This window comes from Podarcis bocagei (genome assembly GCF_964188305.1).
Source record: "Podarcis bocagei genome assembly, chromosome: 10".
NCBI classification, from domain to species: Eukaryota; Metazoa; Chordata; class Lepidosauria; order Squamata; family Lacertidae; genus Podarcis; species Podarcis bocagei.
This window is the reverse complement of record NC_138135.1, coordinates 14,942,706-14,967,381: the sequence shown is the minus strand read 5'-3', so window position 1 is coordinate 14,967,381 and position 24,676 is coordinate 14,942,706. Positions and strand designations below refer to the sequence as shown.

Here is a 24,676-nt window from a genome sequence, read left to right as displayed (position 1 = left end):
CGCTCTATAGGACGCACACACATTTCCCCTTAATTTTTGGAGGGGGAAATGTGCGTCCTATAGAACGAGAAATACGGTACTTACAGAGCCTCCTACACTTCCACACCTGTTCATTAAGACTTTCCTGGGAGGCTGTGTAGCATCCCACTGCCTTCAAGAAGTATGATGAACCAAACACTGGACAGGACCTTCTTGCTTGCAGCATCCAAAATGTGAACTCCCTCCCTCCCCAAGGAGGCATGTCCAGCACTTTCCCTTCAGCAGCTGGTAAACACCATCTCATTTAGAAATGCATAATATCCTGGCTAGCTGTCTCACTAATTAGGCTCCTGGTTTTTGTTTTTGTTTTTTTGAACTTACTATATTTCTGTACTCAAGACATTGTGAAATTGGTTTATAAATTTAATTAAATTTTAATTTTTCCATATATTACCTTAAAAGCCAATTGGGTGCAGAAAATGTGTATAATTTTGATATAAATATAAAATACATGATGACTTTCCTAAAATTCTTCTATTTGCTTCTACTTGTCTGCAAAAAAACAGGGGTTTCTCACCTGTGGTCCATGGACCCCAGCAGGTCCGTGAACTGAGCACAAAAGGGGAGATCTCCTTCCTGTTACTTTGAAAACTGCCCTTGTGGAGGGGGATATGGGGAGGAGGTTCACAGCTTTCAGATTCTCAAAGGCATCTGTGACCCCCAAAAATGTTACGAGCTGCTGTGCTAAATATGATAAATTACACTGAAATGCAGTGGTATACATGAACCTGAAGGAGTTCAATAGGATGTGTTAACAGGCAGATTAAATGCTCCATAAAGCAAGATCATTCATTACTGACATCTTTAGAACAGCAATTATTGTCCATCAGCGCCACATTTTGTTAAGTTTCTGCTCTGGCAGTAACTTCAAAAACTTTGCTTATTGCTTAGGATGTTTCCGTGTCCTTGATGGTTCAGTCAGTTCTAAGGCTTCAGCATGGAAGAAACCTGGATATTTGTAATGGCTAGAGCAGAAGTTTTAAACCTTTTTGAGTCCATGGCTCCCTTAACCAACTACAATCTTTCTGTGGCACACCTGTGGGGCTCAGGAGCCCAGTTATGTCACCTGTTGCCTGCAGAGATGGCAGCCTCATACCCTTTTTCGAACACCCTCTCTTGTGGAGTGTTCCCTCCAAAATGCAAACTATCACCAGTCTTAATGAAACTGAGAGCAGCATTTCTTCCAGTGGTCTGAAGAACAAGCCTGATGACTGAACAGCTCTGCTAATCACAAAGTCATCAAATTGGCCCTGCTGCCAGTCAAAAGTAAAATGAAACTTTAAAATCTGGCCCTAAATAGTTGTCAGAGAAGAGAGGAAAAACCAATTAAGTCTCAAGTGTGCCACAATGTTCCTAGAGCCATCACAGGCTGAAGATGGACAGACTGCCTTCACAATAGTCTAATACAGGGTTCCCCAATTTGGTTTCAAATGTTTCGGACAACTCCCATCTTCCCTTATCCAAGCTGTCTGGGGCTGATGGGAGTTTTGGCCAGAACACCTGGAGTTCATCAGGCTGGGCAGGCCGATCTCACAAATTTGAAAAAGTAATTGTATCAATGTCTATTATCTTCCACATAGTCACGTTTGAATGTCCCATGCAGATATTTCTGGAAAAGTTCTGGGAACAAGGAAGGATAGAAAAAGACAGAATAAGCAAACAATCAGATATCTTTGGGTGACAGGGGATGGCCAAACTAGAGAAACAATGGAAAGAACACATTGCAAGACAGATTAAAAAAAACTAAGGAGGGGCAAGTCCATGAAGAGACATCAAGGAAAGACTAAGTTAAATGTGTCAGAGGCCGAAGCAATGGGGAACCAGTAAAGACATTTGAAATGGGTGTGCCACCTGGTTCAAACAATGGCAACTGAATTGCTTTGGCAGCCATTACGGACAGAGAAGTAACAAAAGCATGTCAGAAAAAAGAAAGTTACAGTAGTTTAAGATGGCAGGTGACCAGAGCATGAGCCAGTGTTTTAGCCAACAAATAGAGGAATGGCTGGGTAACAATACAATACAATATTGTAGCAGCTGCCTATACTTACGGTCAATCATCTAAGTATCTATTCATCCTCAAAAATAGCATGGTCTCAGGAATGGGGCATCAGGCACCAGAGAGCCCTATGGAATGTGCAGCATGGGAATATACCTAACATCCCTCTTTAGAAGAGTGCTGAAGGGCTTACCGAAAAATCTCTGGGTTGCAAACATGTTCCGGATCCAGTGCTTCGCCTTCCATAAACTCATAGCACAGGCCGTTGCGGAAAGTACAGTAAAGTTGTGGAGCGCAGCCGTGCGCCTGCAACACACGGAAGCTCTTCACTTCTTCCTCTCGATCAACTAACAGCTCTGTTTTATTTCCATAAATTCTAACAAGGACAACATCATCCATTTCCTCACCCACATAACAGCCAATAAGCTTATTGGTGATTCCATCTGTAAATACCTGTAAGGAAGAGTAATTCAGATTTGTTTTAATTAAAACTTACTACTACTACTACCACCACCACTACTACTGTATATTTATTTATACCCCTCCTATTTCCCCTAACAGGGCCTCAATATGGCTTACAGATAAAGCAGGGACGGCTATAGTCATTCATGGTTTCCTGTTTCTCAAGAGTGAGAACAGGTGCTCTTTCGCGAAGGCAGGACAGCCTGACATGCTGCAATGCACCATGGCAGAGCCTGCTTCCCACAATGCTGTGCCTGCCTCTAGTGATTGACAGATTCAGTCCCAAAGCAGGAGGATAGAACAAGAAAACCAAAATACTCCAAGGAAGTCAATGAGTACCTGACTACTCTCTCAGGGGTGAGTGCACAAATGCATCCCACCAATCCACTCAAATTCAGGTTGGACCTGCAGGACAGGCCCATAGGATGCACTCATCACCGACAAGAACCCTTTATGGAAAGTCCACCTCTTCATTCTTGGTCAAAAGAGGTGGTTGCTCAGAAGCAGTATCTCCAGAGACAAATAAGAGGACCTCCTCTTGTAGTGAGTTCTAGAGTACTCTTCTGTGATGAAAGGATACCTTGGTCAAGCCAAACTTGTCTACTTTGTAGTAATGATAAATATAAAGGGATAAGTCCAAGTGGCCACCTTGCAAAGTCTTCCAGAGAAGGAACTATTATCTTTACACACTGGAACGGAAGTACTTCTCAGTTAGCTTTGCAGTGTTCATTGCCACAAGATGTACTGACTGCCACTAGCTTAGAACAGGCAAGTGGATGTATCAACTGGAATAACTGAAAATAGAGTCAAATCCAGCATCAGATGCTAGGAGCACACAGAGTGGCTATTGTCACCCCACCCCCGGCACATTCCCCAGGCCTGCCAACCATTGTTCCTTATAGTGGCAGGGTGCTGGACTAGACAGATTTTTCACCAGCTACAGAATGACAATACTTATGTACTCCTCACAGCAGCAAACTTTGTCTCTTGGTACAAGATAAAACACAACTCCCCAAGTGTTACAAGACCACATAAGAAAACATTTCAAATGAACTGATTTGACATTTTTTGCATTCACAAAAGCTTTGCAGAGATACAGTGGTACCTCTGGTTAAGAACTTAATTCGTTCTGGAGGTCTGTTCTTAACCTGAAACTGTTCTTAACCTGAAGCACCACTTTAGCTAATGGGGCCTCCTGCTGCCACTGCGCCGCCGCTGCACGATTTCTGTTTTCATCCTGAATCAAAGTTCTTAACCCGAGGTACTATTTCTGGATTAGCGGAGTCTGTAACCTGAAGCATATGTAACCTGAAGCGTATGTAACCCAAGGTACCACTGTATTTAATCACACTGATAAGCTAGTTTAAAAAATAATAATCAGGTTTCTAGTAGTCAGTAGCATAAATTAGTAAAACTGCTCACTCGCCCAGTGTCGCCACCCCACCTATAGCTCCTTGGATTTTATATCCCAAATAGCTGTATGCCATGTGGTTCAATTTATTTAGGATGAAATTGAAAGCATGTGTTTTTGTATAGTTTCTCACTGATGGACTGATGTTTACACACAGCTGTTTTGGTTTCTGTGATCTCTTGAACTATACTGTCATGTTAGTTACAGTATAGGGCCCAGGATACACAATATTTTACACACCCACAAAAAGGGATCAATATTCTAGCATGACACAGTATTTCCTAGAATAAAATAATATATTCCAATGAAAGCTGTATTGCCTAATATAATGGCTTGTTTACCAGGGCATGACACTGCCTGAAGAAGTTGCTGAAGACACTATGAATTAAGGAATGAAACACATGAAAAGTCCTGCTCATAAAGTTAACAGCAGAGGCAGACTAATAATAGACATTAAGATAATGATTTTAAGCTATATTGCATATTTATTTGGAATTTATGCCCTTACACAGACCAGAAATTAAAATGAGCAACATGGAATACAAAAATATGACATGAATTGCTGAATTACTAATGTGATTAATGACATACATTAAGGAATTCTACATGCACAGAAATAATCTAAGTTAATGCAGTCAATTCTGACTCATTCAAGCACCATTTTTCTTGCTCTAATATCTATGAGCCAGGGAGGTCAAGTTAACGGAGTAGTACTGCCAGTTCCAAGCAAGGGGTAACTTCAATCTTTATCAATGTTTAAACAGATGCTACATTAACACTGCCTGCAAAATGTATTACTAACAATTTTGATGCGCCCTGTCTTCTGAAGACCACAGTTGTGCTAGTCCCTTCCACCCTAAATATTTCTTGCATGCTTCCCCCCCCCCCATTGTGGACTGTATCCAAAACTAGCAGATAGCTTGAAATTGAAAACAATTCAATACATAAGAGTAAAGAGGGTCCAACAGCTACTTATGGGAAACTGCAAAATGCAGTCTTCATTTTCTAAGCTCTACCACTTTCAGCCATTTTGAAGTGGTCCTAAAACTGCTCAATTCTCGCTTGCTGCCTGTGTCTAACTTCCTCCCAGAATTTCCTCAAACCTAAGACTTTCCATTAAGGTTTAAATCCCCATCCACAAATGAAATAAAGTCTAACTACAAATGCACACATCTACCCTTGGTGACCCTTATCTCTTATCCCTCACCTTCATATAAATTTAAACTATGGGGTCATCAGGGCAAGGACCCATCCTTTGAGTATGTCATGGAACTTCCTGACAGTAAGAGCTGTTCGACAGTGGAATTTGCTGCCAAGGAGTGTGGTGGAGTCTCCTACTTTGGAGGTCTTTAAGCAGAGGCTTGACAACCATATGTCAGGAGTGCTCTGATGGTGTTTCCTGCTTGGCAGGGGGTTGGACTCGATGGCCCTTGTGGTCTTTTCCAACTCTATGATTCTATGATTCTATGATTCTATGGTGCTACTGTATATATAGCGGTACCCCATTTTATCTTCCCAGTAATCCAGTGATGTCCATTTGTACCCTGGTCTCCTCAGTCCAAATCCATGGTACTCACTCTACCACAATGGCCATTTTGTGTGAAACACCTGAATAAGACAGTGCAAAGTCAGTGGGCCGCAAAGTTGACAGGTCTTGGTTGACAGCACGGTACCAAAAATAAATGCATGGGAGCCTATAGCCTGATTGCATCCAACCCTCAAGAGTCCTCCAGACACTGCAGCCCACTCTGGGAAAGCACAAGCAGGTAGAAGTTTCTTCTCCACAGAAAATGAAGTGAGGTGATAGAAGTGAGTTGGGTGAAGGCCTGAGAAGGTGAAGATTCGGTTGGGTGACAATCAAATCCATGCTTGCAAAAGTATCTCTTGGGCCATACAGCTGGCGGGCCACACACACACATTTTGTGGGTCATATAGCCCTTGTGCACCTTGGTCGTTACTTATGTTAATGTTTTCTTTCCTGCAATTACATATTTTAGACACTGGAGGTCACTGTGGGACTTTGCTGAATATACTCAGCAATATTCTACTGCCTTTTCAGTAAATCTTTTAAGTGCATGAACTTCAGGCTTGGCTGCCTGCTGGTAACAAAGGTATTCCACAAAACAGATGCCTAGGACATGGACAGCCCAGGTGGGGAGGGTGAATAGTGATTCACTGTACAACTAAGTTACAACACCTCAAACTGCAGTTCTGTCTACACTGTGCAAGTGCCAAATCTGTCCAACAAAGCAAGCCAATTTCAAGTCCACTCACAAAAATTACGCCTATGACACAAGCAGTACTTCATCCAAATTAAAATGCAGGTGTGGTTTACCTGTTTTATTGGTAGCTATAGCACATGAGGTGAGTTACCTGGATCAGAATTCAGTTCTCTTGCTTTAACAGTCATTATTATGACCATGAACCAGTCTCTCCTACCCAACCCACAGGGTTATTGTAAGGATACAACTACAAAAGCATTTAAAACATTGATGGGGTTTAATTAATTGGTATTTCTACATGGATTTGTAATACTCTTAAAAGACAACCAGCAGCAATACTTTGAAAGAGGATTAGAATCTCATCTCTATAAATTTCATACTTATCCAAATGCTTTAATTTCTGAAGCTAAAGGGTCATTCTTTTAAGTCATTCGTTTCTCCTCAGTGTGTCAATGTGCAAACAATTCTGTTTAAAAGCAAAACAGCAAAATCTAGATCTAAATTACTTTCTCTAGCACCCAGACCCATGCAAACCAAATTATACAATAATCCAGAAACAGAGTGCTATAGCCATTTGCTTATAAAGGATAATAAAGCACGTTTCAGTTTTCATATGTGATTACTATGTAGTTGCTCCAGGCGTCATAGTTTGTCACATTATGTCACATGACCAGATGATTCTAATCTAGATTACAAAATAGCTGTTGCATCATGTCATAAAATACATGTCACTGAACTATTTACCAATTCAAGTATTCTATTAATATTCTAGTAATAATCTCTTCTTTTTTATTAATAGTACCTGTCTTTTCAAAATGGAAAGGAGAAATGTCTTATTTTTACATCAAAAAGGTTATGGTTAAGAGTTATCTAAATAGAAGTAACCAAATTGTCGGTGCCATAGTAGAAACTTGTGCTGCTAAACAAAACTTGTGGTGTGAAAAAAACTAATGAGTATCAGCTCTCATGCAAACACAGCAAGAAGCCAGATAATTTGACAAGAATTACGTACTAAGGTTTAAGGTGCAAGTGAACAGAACAAGACCATAGCTGACAAGCACAAGAAAAGAATCTTAGTAACGGAAGTCTCAAAAAGTCAGATCACTGGAGAATAGATCCCAAACCATAGAATTGCATGAAAGATTTGTCCATAACTCCAGGTTCTAGAATTGAGCTCTGAATATTAAAAAAAAGTAGCTGGGTAATAGTCACTGAAAATGACAGCGTATCATGCAAGCCAGGAAGTCATGTGACCACATCTAGTTTGAGAGTGCATCCTAGAGGCAGCCAACCTTTTTGAACTCAAGGACACATTCAAAAACCTGAGGTTCCAGAGTAGGTTACAGCAAGATTTTTTAAATATATATATATAGAGAGAGAGAGAGAACAATTTAAAACAGCTTACAGACCTATACTCAGGTCTACTCAAAAGTTAAGTCCCACTGAGGTGAGTGTGTAGGACAGCAGCCTTAGAAAAAAGGAATGTGGTAATAGGTCAAGCTCTATTCTAAACTGTAACGAATGACAAAGGCTATAATTAAAGATAATCCACTGAGTTGATGTGCAGGCACACAAAAGCTCATACCAATAACCAACTTAGTTGCTCTTTAAGGTGCCACTGGAAGGAATTTTTTTTATTTTGTTTCAACATGGCTACCTACCTGAGTTGATAATGTTTAGACTTTTAAAAGGCGAATGCCAAAGCTTAACATAACTCCAAAATAGCAACTAGTACACTGGCTAAGTGAAACTTGAAGCTGCAATATAATGCTGCTGCTAAGTAAAAAACAAAACACCCCTCTACAATGGAGCTAGTATGCCAACCTTCAGCTAACTTGCTGCAGTTTAGTTTAGGAATAGCCATTTCTGAAAATTCTACAGGGTAGAGACATGGTTCACTAAAAGATATAAAACAACTGGAGGAAGTGCTGTTTCCCTCTTCAGTTTCACATTCGTATTACCAGAATTTGTTGGCACTTTCATAATCTATATTACAATAAAAGACCCACCCAGAATATAGCATGCAAAAAACACTCAACTTCCATGGCCTGGTCTTGAGTGAACTACTCTTCCCTCAGTTGCCCAGGCTGTACTACTCTTACACACACACAAAATATATATATTTACATTTTAAAAAATCTTATACCACTTTCTCCTCGTCATACAACTGAGTGGCTCACAAAGTAAACACCCCCAAACATCAACAGTGTATAAAGCATTTTTAGAAAACCTGTAACCATATATAAAAAATAATAAAATGATATAGGGAACAGCACAGAGCACATATCAAATTAAAAGCATCAAACTAGGTTTTATGACTTCTGTTCTATTATGGAGTAATCTGTCCCATCAGCTGAAAGCTGACAGTGTACTACATAATACTGTTAGTTAAATCAGCTGTAGAAGCATTTATCCTGTTGCAAACTGCTGAATTTTATTGCTTAGATGTAAGCCCTTAATTCATCTAATTTCTTCAAAACAGCTCACAACCAGATTCACCTCTACATGGGCACTAGCCATTAAGTTTGTTCAGCAGAAGTTCCAAACTACTAGGAGAAAGAGATAGACCAGAGCTTCAAGTAACTATTTGCAACTTCTTTAACAGAAATAGTTGGCTAAAGTATCCTTTCCACAAAGGCAACACAATAGTCATTCTTCCTCACGCAACACTAAGAAAAATGAGATAATTACTATTTAGTGCCTTCTTCTCAACATGCACAATAAAGAGCAGCAGTACTCACTGAAAATAGCAATGTGAACCATATATAACTAATTCATCAGGAATGGCGCCAACTAACACTGCTTGTAAAATTAAGTGCAAATGCACTCATTTTCAAGTACATATTCAAAATACACATTTGAAGTGTGAATGAGGACCTCCTGTTTGAGAATGCAAATTTGTACTGCGTAAAGAAAGGTACCAGACAGAAAACTATCTATTTCAGGAATTTATATCTGAAACAAATCCATTTATTGGAGCCTTATATTAAATCACAAGATACCTGTATATGGTAACTAGAAATTCCAAGGTGACTACACAGAATTCTATTCCAGTAACCAAATGGGATGGTATAGAAGGAATGGATTGCTCTGTACCTCCTCTGCCAGCTCACTTGGCTCCTATAATAGTTGCAGCGAGGGAGAAGGATTGCACTGTCACACATTCACCAACCTGCTTGGCTTCCTTGCTAGAGGAAGCAAAGCCTCTTGTTTTCTGGCAGCACAGAAGTCAACTGGCCACTACACTTTTCAGCTGGTCATGCAGGAGGCAACGCTTCTTCAGGCATGACCAATATAGAAATCAAGTGGTCTGGCAGTAGTCGTGAACTGCTCCATTTCTCCAAGGCTAGTCATCCATCCTGGATGCATACCCTAGAACACCTAAACTGGATAAATACATTTAATTCACTATGGCTCAATTCAAACAGACTGACTCATGCATTGTGGAATGCCACGGTCACAAACTATACCTTACGGTGACTGAGCAGCATTTGTACTCAACTTTCTCTCATAGTTTGAAGAACAAGCACTCGTTTCTCGTGCAAAACTAAGCCAGCACTGTGGTTTGTTTCCTCTTAGCCACGGAGGACCCAATTTGAACAGTGCACACTAGCTTTTTAAAAAAAACAACAACTATGGCTTACTGTAATGTGTAGATGAGGACAATCCTTCAAATCATGATTTGAAGATTGAGAATGTGCCATGGTCTCATGCTCCCCATCCTATACTTTCCCCCTCACTGTGGATTGCCTCCTCCATGTCTAATTTTCTCTAACAGCTTGCTACAACATCTGAATTGGGCAACTACTTCCAGTCAAGTATAATCCATGTCAAACAATGAATTGGATGTTACAGCTAAAGACATGCATCCTAATGGTCAGGAGGAAACTCCATTAATTTTTGTGGTTTTATATTGTAAACCTCCCTGTGATTCTCAGATGAAGGGCTGTATAGAAATATTATTATTATTATTATTATTATTATTATTATTATTATTATTATTATTATTATTATTATTATTATTATTCTAGTACTTTCCTGTTCTAGAATATTCTATTTGAATCATACCTAATCCCCTAGGCCAAAACTAATGCAGCAGTATCTCGGTTTATGAACTTAATCCGTTCTGAAAGTCCATTCTTAAACTGAAACCATTCTTAAACCGAGGCGCACTTTCCCTAATGAGGCCTCCCGCCACCGGTGCCCTTCCACCGTTCAGATTCCGTTCTTACTGAGGTAAAGTTCGCAAACAGGGACACTACTTCCAGTTTTGCGGAGTTCGTGAATTGTTTGTAAACTGGACTGTTCTTTAACCGAGGTACCACTGAAATTTAAGCTGTTTAACCACTATTTACTCTTTCTAATGAGACTACCCTCACAGGCATAATTAGTAGGAATGAAGGAGAGGGCTTGGGAACTCTCTCCTTGAGAAGCTAGGTGAAGACTTTTGGAAACTGACAGTTTTTAATGAAATGACTAGTGCCATGCTATTTTTATTATAATCATAGCTATGGTTTTAATAGAATTAAGTTATATATGTATTTAATTGTTTTTAATGATTATTTTCTATGTTTTTAACAGTTCTAATATTTATCTGTCTTGAGTCCCACCAGGGAAAAAGATGGGAGTATAAATAAATATAATAATAATTATAATATATACTCCCTGTCAGTGATGTGGGGTAATTTTTTTGCAAAGCATAATTTTTAATGCTTTGTTTTCAAATGGAAATATTTGAACGTATTTCAGAAGTTAATTTGTAATAATTTAAACTGCAGATACAATATAGTAATTAATGTTTTTAGGTGATTATCCCTAGAAATCATGTGAGATAAATATCACTGATCTGTAGGCAAAGGGGAGAGTAAAAATAATAAATGTTATTTTAGAAGAGTTCACCTGAATGATTATGTATTGTATTGATTTTTAATTATTGTACATGCTTAGAGCTGTTGATCTTATTTATTTTAATACTGCACTACCTCCTTCAACATATATTTAGAGATGCAGTATTTATAATATTTAAGTAAATAAATTGAAACAAAAAGAATCCAGTTTTTAATGGAATTCACCACACTGGCCGCACAGGTCAAAGGAAATCCCAAGCTAAAAGGTTTTAGTAAAGGCGTCCCCCCACTTATGCAGGGGTTATGTTCCGGGTGCCCGTGCACATAAACAAACACCATGTAAGTAGACAGCACCCTCTAAAAGCCCCTTTCTCCTGCTCTACAGCTTTCTCTCCACACATCTCCCTCTTCAACAAGAGTTGAAGCTCTTAGGCTGGCGGGAGGCTGCTGCTGCGCCGCCGTGCAAATCAGCTGCTAGGCGGGGAGGCAGAACAGCCTAAACAAATCTCTTTGGTCTCTCTGGGCCTTCCTCTGCCCTCGGTGAAGTCCTCTTCAGAGTCCAGAAAAGGTCTCCTTGCAAACAACTAGGATTTTCCAGCTCTCTCCTGCTATTTCCTGGTTTGAATCTACCTATTTATTTATGTATTTCCTGGCACCATGCATATATGCGGTTGTGCACAAGTCAATTACAGTGGTACCTCGCAAGACGAATGCCTCGCAAGACAAAAAACTCGCTAGACGAAAGGTTTTTCCGTTTTCGATTTGCCTCGCAAGACAAATTTCCCTATGGGCTTGTTTCGCAAGACGAAAACGTCTCGCGACTTTGTTTCCTTTGTCTAAAAACAAAGACATGTTTTGTTTATAAAGTTAATTTATTTTCCCTTCAATTTTTGAACTGCTCTTTACAGTATGTGTGACTTTAAAGAGCAGTTAATAAACTGTTGTACCAAATTTGGCTTTGTTTGGACTTTTTTGACCATAGGAACACATTAATTGATTTTCAATGCATTCCTATGGGATTTCGTGATTCGCAAGACGAAAAATTCGCTACACGACAAAACTTGCGGAACGAATTAATTTCATCTTGCGGGGCACCACTGTATGTGTAATAGGGTGTGTGTGCCTGTAGTGACATCAGACTGGAGGACTCCTGACAAGCTAAGTGTAAAAGAAGTGAACGTTGCTGAAATAGATTAGTTGTCATCAGGAAGTCAGAGTTCTTTGAGTTGCTAAATTTTAGTGTAAACAAGTTTCAGCAACTTAACTTTTGAGCAGTACATGCTATTTTGCATTTTCCTAAGCATTCCAATAAAAAACATTTAAACCACATTAAATGTGAATTAATACTCTAAAATAAAATGTTTCAGATACTGGGACAAAAAACTAATGATTTGTTTACTAAATACATGTTAAAAAGGCACGCTAAATTAAATCACTCCAAGGCATGAGATTTTTTCCCTCATTGCCAACTGAAAATTTCCCAAATAAACCTACATCACTGATGTGTATTTTTTAGAAGTACAAACATCAGCAAGCATAAACATATCTTCAACATCCCTAACCAAGAAGCCGAATAAGCTCTGCAACACCCATGTCAGGAAGATAATCTAGTCAAATGTTGAAATTTTTAAATAACAGCTACAAAGCAACTTTTATGAAGACCACAAGCTATCCCAATATTAAGACCAACTAAGGAGCCAAAACCCTGTCAAATCTGTTTGCCTGTAACCTACCTGATCCAAGAGATTCAGGGAAGTTTTTTTTTAAAGCTATTACTATAAATGCATCTCTTGCAGTAAAGGTAAAGGGTAAAGGGGACCCCTGACCATTAGGTCCAGTCCAAAAAGTTTTCTGGCTAACCCACAGAAGGTGTATTTGTATCATGTTTTATATCAGCTATATTCTGTTTGTAACCCTTCCCCTCCCACACTTTAAAACACAACTATATACCACGAAGTGCAAAATAAAGCTGCTTAACATACATATTTCAATTTACCAACTTTACATGCTAAGTTTATTACTACAATGCAAAACCTCTTTGAGATTGGGTAAACACCCATTTTGAAGCAGAAAATGGTTAGAAGTGTGAAGTTGCCCCTGAAAAGACTTGAAAGAGACAAGAAAGGAAGACAAGGGGTTATATCTAATGCTAGCCATACATGGAGAAGACCCATTGAAAGGAAAGGACTAACTTAGGTTCATTCATTCCAGTGGGTCTGAGTGTAACTTAGTTGTATGCTAGCTCATGCCACTTTATTCATGCTCTCCTTCAGAATGTTTAGCATCTAGCCTTTATTCCCTATGTGCTGCAGCAATGCAATAGTTCATTAACACCTTTCCTTGAGGTGAAAGTGATAACCTAAAGCTGCCCCGTGCTTAATTATTCAGTAGAGTGCAAAAGATTTGACAGGGACAATGTTTAAGGAAAACGTGAATAACTACAAAATGCTCTCAGAGAAAATACAGAAGAGTATTCACTCAACTCCTGCTGCTTTATTATTGTAATGCTTAAATCCCTCTACAAAGCAAAGTGCATTGGGGAAAGAGTGGAGGAACATATTGTCCTCCCAGCATTCCTTTTGGGCTAAAACTTGACAGAGAAATTCAAGTTTTTCTTATGGTTTTTCTGGAAAGACAAGGAGATAAAAAAAATGCTGAATTCCTCAATTGAGATTTGTATGGATGTTGTGTGCTTGCTACATGGCAACCCCTTTGCCTCTCAAGCTATACACTGCAAAAGCCTACATGGCAACCTATACTAAGGAACCCAGCCCTACACCCCCCATCTCTCTTGTTCCATTTCCCTCTTCCTGCAAACTAGCATGTTTTATGTGTAATTTTTGCACAAATCAGTTCAGGGTGGATCCCATTTTAAAACAATTATAACCTCATGAAACAGGGTTGGGAGGGGGAAGCAAGAGAGAGAAGAGATGAGCCCTGTGGAAAGAGAGAAGCAAGAGGTGAGATTTTTTTTAAGGAAAGGTGAGCAGGGAAAGCTTATTCTCTCTTTCTCTATATGCATGGTATACACACCCACAAGTACACGTAAGACTTCAGGCTATACTACAAGAATACAAGCTCACCAACACACACACAACTCCCTGCCCTATATCCTTCAGGCTATATTACTAGAGTACAAGCTCAGTCAGATACAAAGGTGTATCACATGTGCACTCCTCCCTATTCTGCATCCTTTGAGCTACGTTGCTGGAATAAAAGCTCAAACATACCTACAGGTATCTCTCTATCTCTCTCTCTCTCTCACACACACACACACATAGCACACACGTATATTACAGACTGCCATGTCACATAAACACACATATATATTACAAGTGTATTTCACACACACTTGTATTTAATATGCGTGTATCACACACACACACATATGTATCACATACATACATTACACACAGGCATATCACACACACTCCTCCCCATCGTGTATCATTTTAGCTGTTACTAGATTATAAGCGCCCTCTCTCTAACACACAGGCGTATCACGCCATACAAGCACGCACCCCTCCCCCCCCCCGAACTCTATAATTAGAACACGGCTCGGGTTCCGACTCGTCCGCCTTGCACAGAAACGTGCGTGTGTGAGCGCGCGCCTCCGTGTAGTCCATGTACGAGTTGGAACCGCACAGGCACAGCGCGCACGCCCAACCTGCCTGCTCCTCCTTCGGGCTGCGCGAGCGGAATGGAAGCCGAGGCTGCCCGAGCCGCTCTCCCTCTCTCCCCTCCTCCTCTCTCATTCTCCCCCTCAAGAGGGAAGCGCTGAGGAGAGAAAGAGAGAGAGAGACAGAGCCGCCGCCGCCGCCGCCGCTCCTACTCCTCCCTCTCCTCGCCTCGCCACAATGGCTGCCCGCCATCTCTCCCCCTCCCCACAACCTGCCTCCTCCTCCTCCTCCTCCTCCCGCTTCTCTCTCTCTCCCCCCCTCACAGCCGCCCTCCGCCGCTTCGCCTCAGCCGTTACCTTCAGCGTCACCTCCTCGGGCTTCCAGGCGGGCCTCAGTTGGCTGAGGAGACGGAGGGCCCCGCGGCGGTAGCCGGGCCCGCCTCCTCCTCCTCCTCCTTCTCCATCGCCGCCGCCGCCGCCGCCTCCCGCCCCCGAAGCGGGGTCCCTCTCGCTCACGACGACGTCCAGCTTGGGCACCTCAGGCGAGCCCGGCGGCACGTGGATGTAGTTGGCCATGGAGGCGGCGGCAGGCGAGCGCAGGCGGCGGGGGAGCCTCGGCAGCAGGGCGAGACGGCGGCGGGCGAAGAGGAGCGGCAGCAGCAGCGTCGTCGTCGTCGTCACGCGAGCGGGAGCAGCCGGCAACTGAGCGGCGCGAGACCAACTGGCGGAGGGAGGCAGCCAAAGAGGCGGCCGGCGATTGGCTGGCTCGCCTTTCTTTCTCCTCCCTCCACGCCCCTTCCCCCGTTTCCTCGGATTGGGAAGGGGAAGCTCCGCCCCTCTCCCACCAAGCCTATTTATAGATGCGGGTTTTTCTGGTAGGCCCCGCCCTCGCTTTTTCTCCCCCACAATGCTTTTCTTCGCTTTCACGCGAACAGACACACACACACTCTTCGCAGACCTCTCCGCCGAGGTTCTCTCGCCGCGGGGCATGCCGGGAGAGACGGGTGTGGGCGGGGCTGCTTCGCTGGAGCGCGGGGGGCGGGCCCCCGTCAATGGAACGCTGTCAATGGAATGCTCGCGTCTCCGCCCTTCTCTCCCCGCACCCAAACCTCCCTCCCATTCAGTTATATGGTCCACGATTGGCGTGCCTTTTTCCCAGACATGTTTTCTCTCCGATGACTCCCCCCCTTTTTTTTTTGCCAAAAATGACAGAATTACAGAGTTGCAAGGCACCCTGCTCCAAGTCCTTTAAGGACCTAGCACCACCCCTAGCAAAGGGACTAGCCGTGGGGCGGGGAGGGTATGTCTGACGCTCAGACATTTGTGTACACAGATTTAGACGCCCATTGAGTGTGACGTAGGAAGATCCCTTTGTAGATTTGCAGAGCTCGGTGTCCGCAGCCGCAGCGCGCACAGATCATACTCCTGCTGCGGAAAATTACATGTCAACATTGCAGCTCAACTGGTATCCACAGGCTTTACACTTGAACATAGGAATAACTGTGCAGTTCCAATGATTGCATACACTTGAATGTCACGTGTGAATAACGTTTTATGAGTGCACAGGTCAAGTAGGGCTCATTCCTCCAACTTTGCTAAAAGCCCACTGTGTCAGATGGTCATTGCAGGAACAACTATCTAGAAATTGGTGTCTGGTGTTTGATTTTTCCTCTTCCCTTCCTGTCCCTTTTTCCTTGCGTGTCATTTTAAAATAAAAATTGTAAGCCACTGGGTGGGAGGGTGTGGGTGGGAGGCTTTCAGGCTGAAGAGCAGGGTACCAATGCTCTAAAACAAACAAATGGATTTAATGCAACACTTAAGTCTTCCTTACGTCTTACTCATTTGTGCCATGATCACAGTTTGAGTAATCATAACAGAAGGAGGAAATGGGACTGCACATTGGCTCAGCTGAAAGATCAGCACCCATCAGTCTCCTCCTATGACTGTCATAATATGGCAGCCATTCCACCAAGAAAGAACTACAGGGCCTCAGCTGAGAGACCAACAACTTTCAGCTCTTCCTTTCCCCAAATACTGTTTCCAGTGGGTCATTACAAAACCCCACAACTAAGACTGAGTTGCCTGAGTTTACCAACTCCCAACACCTCCTGCTCCCTACAACTCCTTTCCCCTTTGTGTCTTGTCTTTAACACTGCAAGGCTGTCAACTGTCTTATTTTGTGGCCGATCAGCAAAGTAAAAAAAAAAAGTAATGCTCCAGATAAAATAATAAGATCATCACTTAGCAATCCCCTTGTAGTTTTTGGATAGCTCAGTCGGTAGAGCATGAGACTTTTAATCTCAGGGTTGTGGGTTCGAGCCCCATGTCGAGCAAAAAGATCCCTGCATTCCAGGGGGTTAGGCTAGATGACCCTTGTGACCATTTCCAACCATGGATTTATAGGATTCTAGGACTGGAATGAAAAAAGAGAAATGAGCTTTTTGAGCAATTGTATCCTTGTCCATACATAACACAGGAATGTATGTAACCTCAAAATCTCCAAAGAACTTTCAGGAGCTGAAATTCGGGGCATGACCCAGATCAGATTGACTTGTACATTCATTTTATAATGGCTCAAGGCTGGATTGATGGGTGTGTCCAATGTTCGTGAAAATGTGCAGAGTTCATTTTATCTGAATCATTTTGAACCTTGTCCCTATATTGACTTGAAAGCTTTCTCTCCCCCACCCCCTTCAGAGGATATTCCAGGCATTTGCACCAGTCATTTACTTCCAAGTAAATACACTTATGTCCCAGATATAAGTCTTCTTCATATGTCTTCTTCAGCAACTATTAACCCTTCCATATTTACACAATACTATTCACTCCTTCATCCACTTAGTATTACTGTATTCTCTATGACTGATCCCAAAAAGAGAAAGAGGGACCTGAGGAAATGATTAATGAAAGCGAGATGGTTATCCAGTGGAAAAAAAATGTGCCATTCAGATGCAAAAGATTAACCCTGCAGCACAGGTCAGGCAAACTCTCATCAACTAATAGTTCAGCTATTAATGGTTGCAAAGTAAATTACAGCCCCTGACGCAACTGCGTTTACTTCCAAGCACCGTGCATGGCATCACTGCATGCTTATGTAATTGCTGGCTCCTTTCATTTAATTTCATTATGTTTATGTTATATGATTGTCTGCTTCCGTAGCATCTTTAAATCCAGAGTCCTTTCCTTTATTGGAATATGTGCACCCCTGACCTATGGTTACCAGACGTCCCCGTTTCCCGGGGACAGTCCCCGGATTTACAAATCTGTCGCCAGACAAAATCCATCCCTGGAATGTCCCCGGATTTCATTTAATGTCCCCGGATTTATATTTTAAGTGTTATAGATTTATTAGTAGGGAATGAATGTTGCGTGATTGGTTCAGCGGCAAAAGACACATCATATGGGGATTTCCAGAGAGGCAAAATGGCGGGCACCATGGCAGCGAGCAGCTCCTGAAGCCAGCCAGAGCCAACTGCGCTACCAGGCTGGCTCCGGGATGCTGAGATTGCTGCTGCCGCGGGGGAACTGGGAACGCCCGGTGTGTCAACTGGGGGAACCGCTGATCCCACCCATGACCCAAATCGAGGCAGGAGCAAGAGTGCCCGGCCACCTGGTTGACTGCCCAGCAGGAGGAGAAGGAAGAGAGAGAAAGGGGAAGGAGAAAAAAGAGGGGAGCCCCAACCTTGCAGCGCTGTTGCCTCTGCCGCTGCTGAGGAAGAGAAGCAGGAGAGCACCGGGTGAGCAAGGACAAGTGGCCGAGCCCAGACCCAAGCCAAGCCTACTCCATGGCAGATAGCACTCTAAGAGATCAGGCCAGGGCCCAGAGGAAGGCTGCGTGACACAGGAGACCCAGAAGAGAAGATATTACTTCTTAATTTTTTTTAGAAAATGATTTTTTAAAAAATAACTTTTTTCTCTCTTTTTTTTTAAAAAGTGTCTCTGGATTCTTTGAAAAAATCTGGTAAAATTCTCCTAACCCTTCTGCTGCAGTTCTTAATGCTTTATCTTTATGCTGCGTTTTAGCTTGATGACACATTACTGAGCTAGGCAATAATCTTTTGTTGTTTTAATGTGTATTGTGTACATGGGTAGCCATGAGTTGTTACAGGAAAACATAAATGTTGCTGCAAGGCTGATCAAAAAAGGGCGTTGGCACGTGAAACCCTTTTGTAGTGTAGCAATATTAGAGATAATCCAAAAACAAGTAAACCCCTTTAAGATACAGTGTTGTAGTGGTCCAGGGTCATTGGGGGACAGGTGACCCTTACTAATTTCCTCAGCAGGGCCCCTGCCTCCAGCATCTTAAAGCCACCCAATCAGCATGGAAGGGGAGCCTTTGAACCACTCCAAAGCTAAGTGTTTAGGTGCTTTAAGTTTCATGCAAATGGTGCGCATGTTCCGTAACGGACAATGGCATGCCCTCTAAGCGGCCCTGTTTTCCAGGAACAGTCCCAGAATTACGAAAGCCCTCCTGGCAGAGGACAGGCCTACCCTGGGCAGGAAAAAGGAGCGGAGTGGGGTGCAAGGGGTCTTGGTTTTTAAAAAAATGCCTCTGTAATAAACAAAAATCTGCCCTTATTCCTTTATGGGGGGCACAAAAGCCCTCATAGAGTCCTCTGTAGGTTCTCCATCAGTAGGAGAACATAACAGAGGCCTACCAGAGAATATTGAGAAGCAAAGCAGCTAGTAAGCCTGATCTTTATTGAACTGTTGCAACAGGGTGCTCCCCTCACACGCAGGAAAGGAGGAGGACCCAGAACCAAGGTGTGCCTGCCCTTATATAGACATTTCAAATTCCCTTCCCTGGAGATCAAGACCACCCCTGCATACATCATACATACATCACAGAAGGGGTGTAACCCAAGACCACCCTCCACAAACATCATACCTACATCACAGAAAAGGTGGTCTACAACAGAAATTTGAATGTTGTTGTTTTTCCTGTCTGCCAGGTTATCTGATAATGCCTTATCTGATTGCCTTTCCTGGTAGTCTGGCCATCCCTTTGAAATGGTGATTACCCAATTCCTGAGACAATGGGAAGGTTCCCTCATCCCCTCCCTCCTTGCAGAGAAAACATTTGGTCAGTTTGGGAGTCAAAATGGTTTCAGAGCGGTTTTCCTGTGCTGCTCCAGATATGTGGTCCACATATTTATGTATGTGCTTGGTACATTTATGAACATTTTATATATATATATATATATATATATATATATATATATATATGCTTTCGTAGATTTTCACGGGTACAGGAATGTAGGTTTTGGTGTCTTCGGGTGTCTTCCCGTGTAAGAGTTGGGGTGTCTAGGCGACGTTTCGACGAGGTCTCACTCGTCATCTTCAGGCTGGTGCTTTCGGCTTCTTGTTACTAGAACAGAGCAGGATCTCAGTGTTTGAGTTCCTATAAATACTGTTGAGGGGGTGTGGTGTATAGCCTCCAACGTTCTGGGCAGAGAGGAAGTTCCTAGGTTGATGTGCCTTTTCTTCTTTTGTTCATTAATTACTTGAGGGATATCTTGAGTGATTACTTGAGTGATATTCTGAGTACCACTTAGGAGGGTCATTAGGTGTGGATTAGTTGCTAAAGCTTTCGTGTCTTGACCTCTTGACCTTGTAAAGAGTTTTTCTGAGAAGATGGCTGTACTGCACTTAGTTGTGCTCTGGCTTGGCTTCGTGTATAGGGGCGAGCTGTGGTTTTGTGCCCTGTGCCAGCCAGATCTGTGTAGGGATTGCAGGGGGGTGCAGCATCCGGAGGTGCCACTATGGTTTGGCTACTGGATGGTGTCTGTAATTTATCTGTGGAGAGGGTCTGGGTTTGGGTCTGGTGTGGTTGATTGGAGATGGCGTTCTGTGTGCCTCTGGTTCTGGTGTCGGTTTTTGTGGGGAGGGCTAATTTCCAGATGTCTGGCAGGCGGGACGTGTCGTCACGCTTGTTCATGTTGTGAGGGTGTTTCTCTATCTCGATGGCTTCCATGATTATTCTCTTGTGGTGATGTTCCATGTTAAAGAGCAGTTTGGAATCTGCAAAATTAATTTCGTGTCCTGTTTCTTTCATGTGTTGGTAAAGAGAGGAAGTTTTTTCTTCTTTTTTGACGGCATTCTTGTGTTCTGCGATACGTGCATTTATTCGTCTGTTTGTTTGTCCAATGTACGTGGCTGGGCAGACTTTGCAGGGTATTTCATAGACCCCTTGGTTTTCTAACTGGATTTTATCTTTAGGGTTTCTGAGGATATTGGCTATTTTTTGGTTGGTGCAAAAGGCTGTTTTGATATTGTGTTTATGGAGGATTTTGCTAATTTTATCTGTAGTGCCCTTGATATAAGGAAGGAGGGCCATGCCATTGTTTTCTTCTGTGTCTTGGTTTTTGGGGGGTGTTTCTTTTTGGATTAGCTTCGTAACCCTGTTTTGCTGGTATCCGTTGGCGATTAACACATTTGAGAGATTCTGTAACTCAGTTGTCAAGTGGTCTTTGTCAGCCAGGCGTTTGGTTCTGGAGATGAGAGTCTTGGCTACGGAGTTTATTTGTGCAGGGTGGTGGTGTGATTGTGCATGTAAGTAGCGGTTGGTGTGTGTTTTTTTCCGGTAGATAGTGTGTCCTAGGGAGCCATCAGGTTTTTTGTAGATTAGGACGTCAAGGAAGGGAAGTTGGTTGTTGGCTTCTATTTCCATAGTGAATTGTATTTTGGGGTGTAGGCTGTTGAGATGTGTGAGGAAGCTATCTAGTTTTTCCTTCCCGTGTGGCCAAATTACAAAGGTGTCGTCAACATATCTGAGCCAAAGTTTGGGTTTGTGTTCTGACTTGTCTAAAGCATTGGTTTCAAAGTGTTCCATGTACAGATTTGCGATGACCGGTGAGAGGGGTGATCCCATAGGTGCTCCTTCTATCTGTTTGTATCTTTGTCCATTGTGGATGAAGTACGTGTTGGTTAGGCAGTGGTTGGTCAGGTCCAGGATGTATTCGGGGGGATTGTATTTGTTTTGAATGGCTGTCAAGGCTTCATTAATGGGCACTTGTGTGAAGAGAGATACAACATCGAAGCTCACAAGTAGGTCATCGGGATGTAGGTTTTGCTTCTTTATTGTTTCTATGAACTGGAAGGAGTTTGTAACGTGTGAAGCGATAGATTCTGCATAGGGCTGAAGTTGCTTAGCGAGAAATTTAGCGAGATTTTGTAGAGGTGAGCCTATGGAGCTGACTATTGGTCTGAGTGGTGTTCCTTCTTTGTGTATCTTGGGGAGACCGTAGAGTTTGGGGCATCTGGATGATTTTTCTCTGGGGATGATTCTTAGCTGGATTTCTTCACTGATAGGAGAGGCTTTTATTTTGGATTTGGTGGTTTTTTCCAGATAGGTGGTGGGATCTGTTTTTATAGGTTGGTAGGTAGGGTCTTGGAGTAGATTTGATAGTTTTGCTTGGTAGTCCGATGTGTTCATCACAACAGTGGCATTACCTTTGTCTGCTGGGAGAATGATTATGTTGTTGTCTTTCCTCAGGTTGGTGAGTGCTTTCTGTTCTTCTTTGTGTAAATTGCTTCTGGGTGGTTTGCTGGAGCAGAGGATGTTGGTGACTTCGAGTCTGATTTTATTGGCTTCATCTGGGTTGATTTTGGTTAGGCTAGCTTCGACTCCGCATATGATGTTTTCCGTGGGGATGCGTCTCGGGGCGACTGCAAAGTTGAAACCTTTGGAGAGTACTTTGGTTTCAGTTGAGGTGAGGATCCTGTCTGATATGTTATGTACTGTTTGTTTCATGGGTTGTTGTGGAGGGTGGCTGGGCTTCTGGCGTTTCTCTAGTTTGTGGAGTTTGTTGGTGTGTATGTCTGTCTTATGTGAGGACTCTGTTTCAGCTCTCCAAACGGCTAGTTGTTTGCATTTGTCCCAGAGTGCAGGGTGGATTTTGTTACAGAGTTTGAGGTGAAGAGTGAGCAGATCTTTGTTGGTTTGGTTTAGTAGGTATCTTTTCTTATGTAGTTCGTTTCTGATTAGGGATAGTTCAGTTCGTTTCAGGATCCTTTCGGTAGCTGGGGTTTTAGAGTGGAATTTAAGTTGGAAGCATGTGGGAATTAAGTTGTTGTCTCGGCAGTTGCGTAGGAACAAGAGATCACATAAGATGGTGGCTCTTCGGATTTCTAGTTTCTCGTAGGTTCTTGTCAGCTGGAAGGTTTCCTCCCCGTAGAGGTGAGATATTTGCTTTCGTAGATTTTCACGGGTACAGGAATGTAGGTTTTGGTGTCTTCGGGTGTCTTCCCGTGTAAGAGTTGGGGTGTCTAGGCGACGTTTCGACGAGGTCTCACTCGTCATCTTCAGGCTGGTGCTTTCGGCTTCTTGTTACTAGAACAGAGCAGGATCTCAGTGTTTGAGTTCCTATAAATACTGTTGAGGGGGTGTGGTGTATAGCCTCCAACGTTCTGGGCAGAGAGGAAGTTCCTAGGTTGATGTGCCTTTTCTTCTTTTGTTCATTAATTACTTGAGGGATATCTTGAGTGATTACTTGAGTGATATTCTGAGTACCACTTAGGAGGGTCATTAGGTGTGGATTAGTTGCTAAAGCTTTCGTGTCTTGACCTCTTGACCTTGTAAAGAGTTTTTCTGAGAAGATGGCTGTACTGCACTTAGTTGTGCTCTGGCTTGGCTTCGTGTATAGGGGCGAGCTGTGGTTTTGTGCCCTGTGCCAGCCAGATCTGTGTAGGGATTGCAGGGGGGTGCAGCATCCGGAGGTGCCACTATGGTTTGGCTACTGGATGGTGTCTGTAATTTATCTGTGGAGAGGGTCTGGGTTTGGGTCTGGTGTGGTTGATTGGAGATGGCGTTCTGTGTGCCTCTGGTTCTGGTGTCGGTTTTTGTGGGGAGGGCTAATTTCCAGATGTCTGGCAGGCGGGACGTGTCGTCACGCTTGTTCATGTTGTGAGGGTGTTTCTCTATCTCGATGGCTTCCATGATTATTCTCTTGTGGTGATGTTCCATGTTAAAGAGCAGTTTGGAATCTGCAAAATTAATTTCGTGTCCTGTTTCTTTCATGTGTTGGTAAAGAGAGGAAGTTTTTTCTTCTTTTTTGACGGCATTCTTGTGTTCTGCGATACGTGCATTTATTCGTCTGTTTGTTTGTCCAATGTACGTGGCTGGGCAGACTTTGCAGGGTATTTCATAGACCCCTTGGTTTTCTAACTGGATTTTATCTTTTGGGTTTCTGAGGATATTGGCTATTTTTTGGTTGGTGCAAATAAGACAGACACACACACCAACAAACTCCACAAACTAGAGAAACGCCAGAAGCCCAGCCACCCTCCACAACAACCCATGAAACAAACAGTACATAACATATCAGACAGGATCCTCACCTCAACTGAAACCAAAGTACTCTCCAAAGGTTTCAACTTTGCAGTCGCCCCGAGACGCATCCCCACGGAAAACATCATATGCGGAGTCGAAGCTAGCCTAACCAAAATCAACCCAGATGAAGCCAATAAAATCAGACTCGAAGTCACCAACATCCTCTGCTCCAGCAAACCACCCAGAAGCAATTTACACAAAGAAGAACAGAAAGCACTCACCAACCTGAGGAAAGACAACAACATAATCATTCTCCCAGCAGACAAAGGTAATGCCACTGTTGTGATGAACACATCGGACTACCAAGCAAAACTATCAAATCTACTCCAAGACCCTACCTACCAACCTATAAAAACAGATCCCACCACCTATCTGGAAAAAACCACCAAATCCAAAATAAAAGCCTCTCCTATCAGTGAAGAAATCCAGCTAAGAATCATCCCCAGAGAAAAATCATCCAGATGCCCCAAACTCTACGGTCTCCCCAAGATACACAAAGAAGGAACACCACTCAGACCAATAGTCAGCTCCATAGGCTCACCTCTACAAAATCTCGCTAAATTTCTCGCTAAGCAACTTCAGCCCTATGCAGAATCTATCGCTTCACACGTTACAAACTCCTTCCAGTTCATAGAAACAATAAAGAAGCAAAACCTACATCCCGATGACCTACTTGTGAGCTTCGATGTTGTATCTCTCTTCACACAAGTGCCCATTAATGAAGCCTTGACAGCCATTCAAAACAAATA

General features: G+C 42.8%; 1 protein-coding gene across 1 annotated transcript in view; it reads right to left on the bottom strand.

The window, feature by feature from the left end:
- The window catches only part of ETNK1 (ethanolamine kinase 1), a 36,830-nt gene extending 21,307 nt beyond the window's left edge, over positions 1-15,523 (bottom strand). The window contains exons 1-2 of the mRNA XM_081210223.1: positions 14,954-15,523; positions 2,229-2,488 (exon numbers count right to left, since the gene is read on the bottom strand). Of these exons, the coding sequence (XP_081066349.1) occupies positions 2,229-2,488; positions 14,954-15,172 (479 nt within the window). The 5' untranslated portion in view covers positions 15,173-15,523. The remainder of the gene's footprint in view (positions 1-2,228; positions 2,489-14,953) is intronic.
- Positions 15,524-24,676: the final 9,153 nt, after the last annotated feature.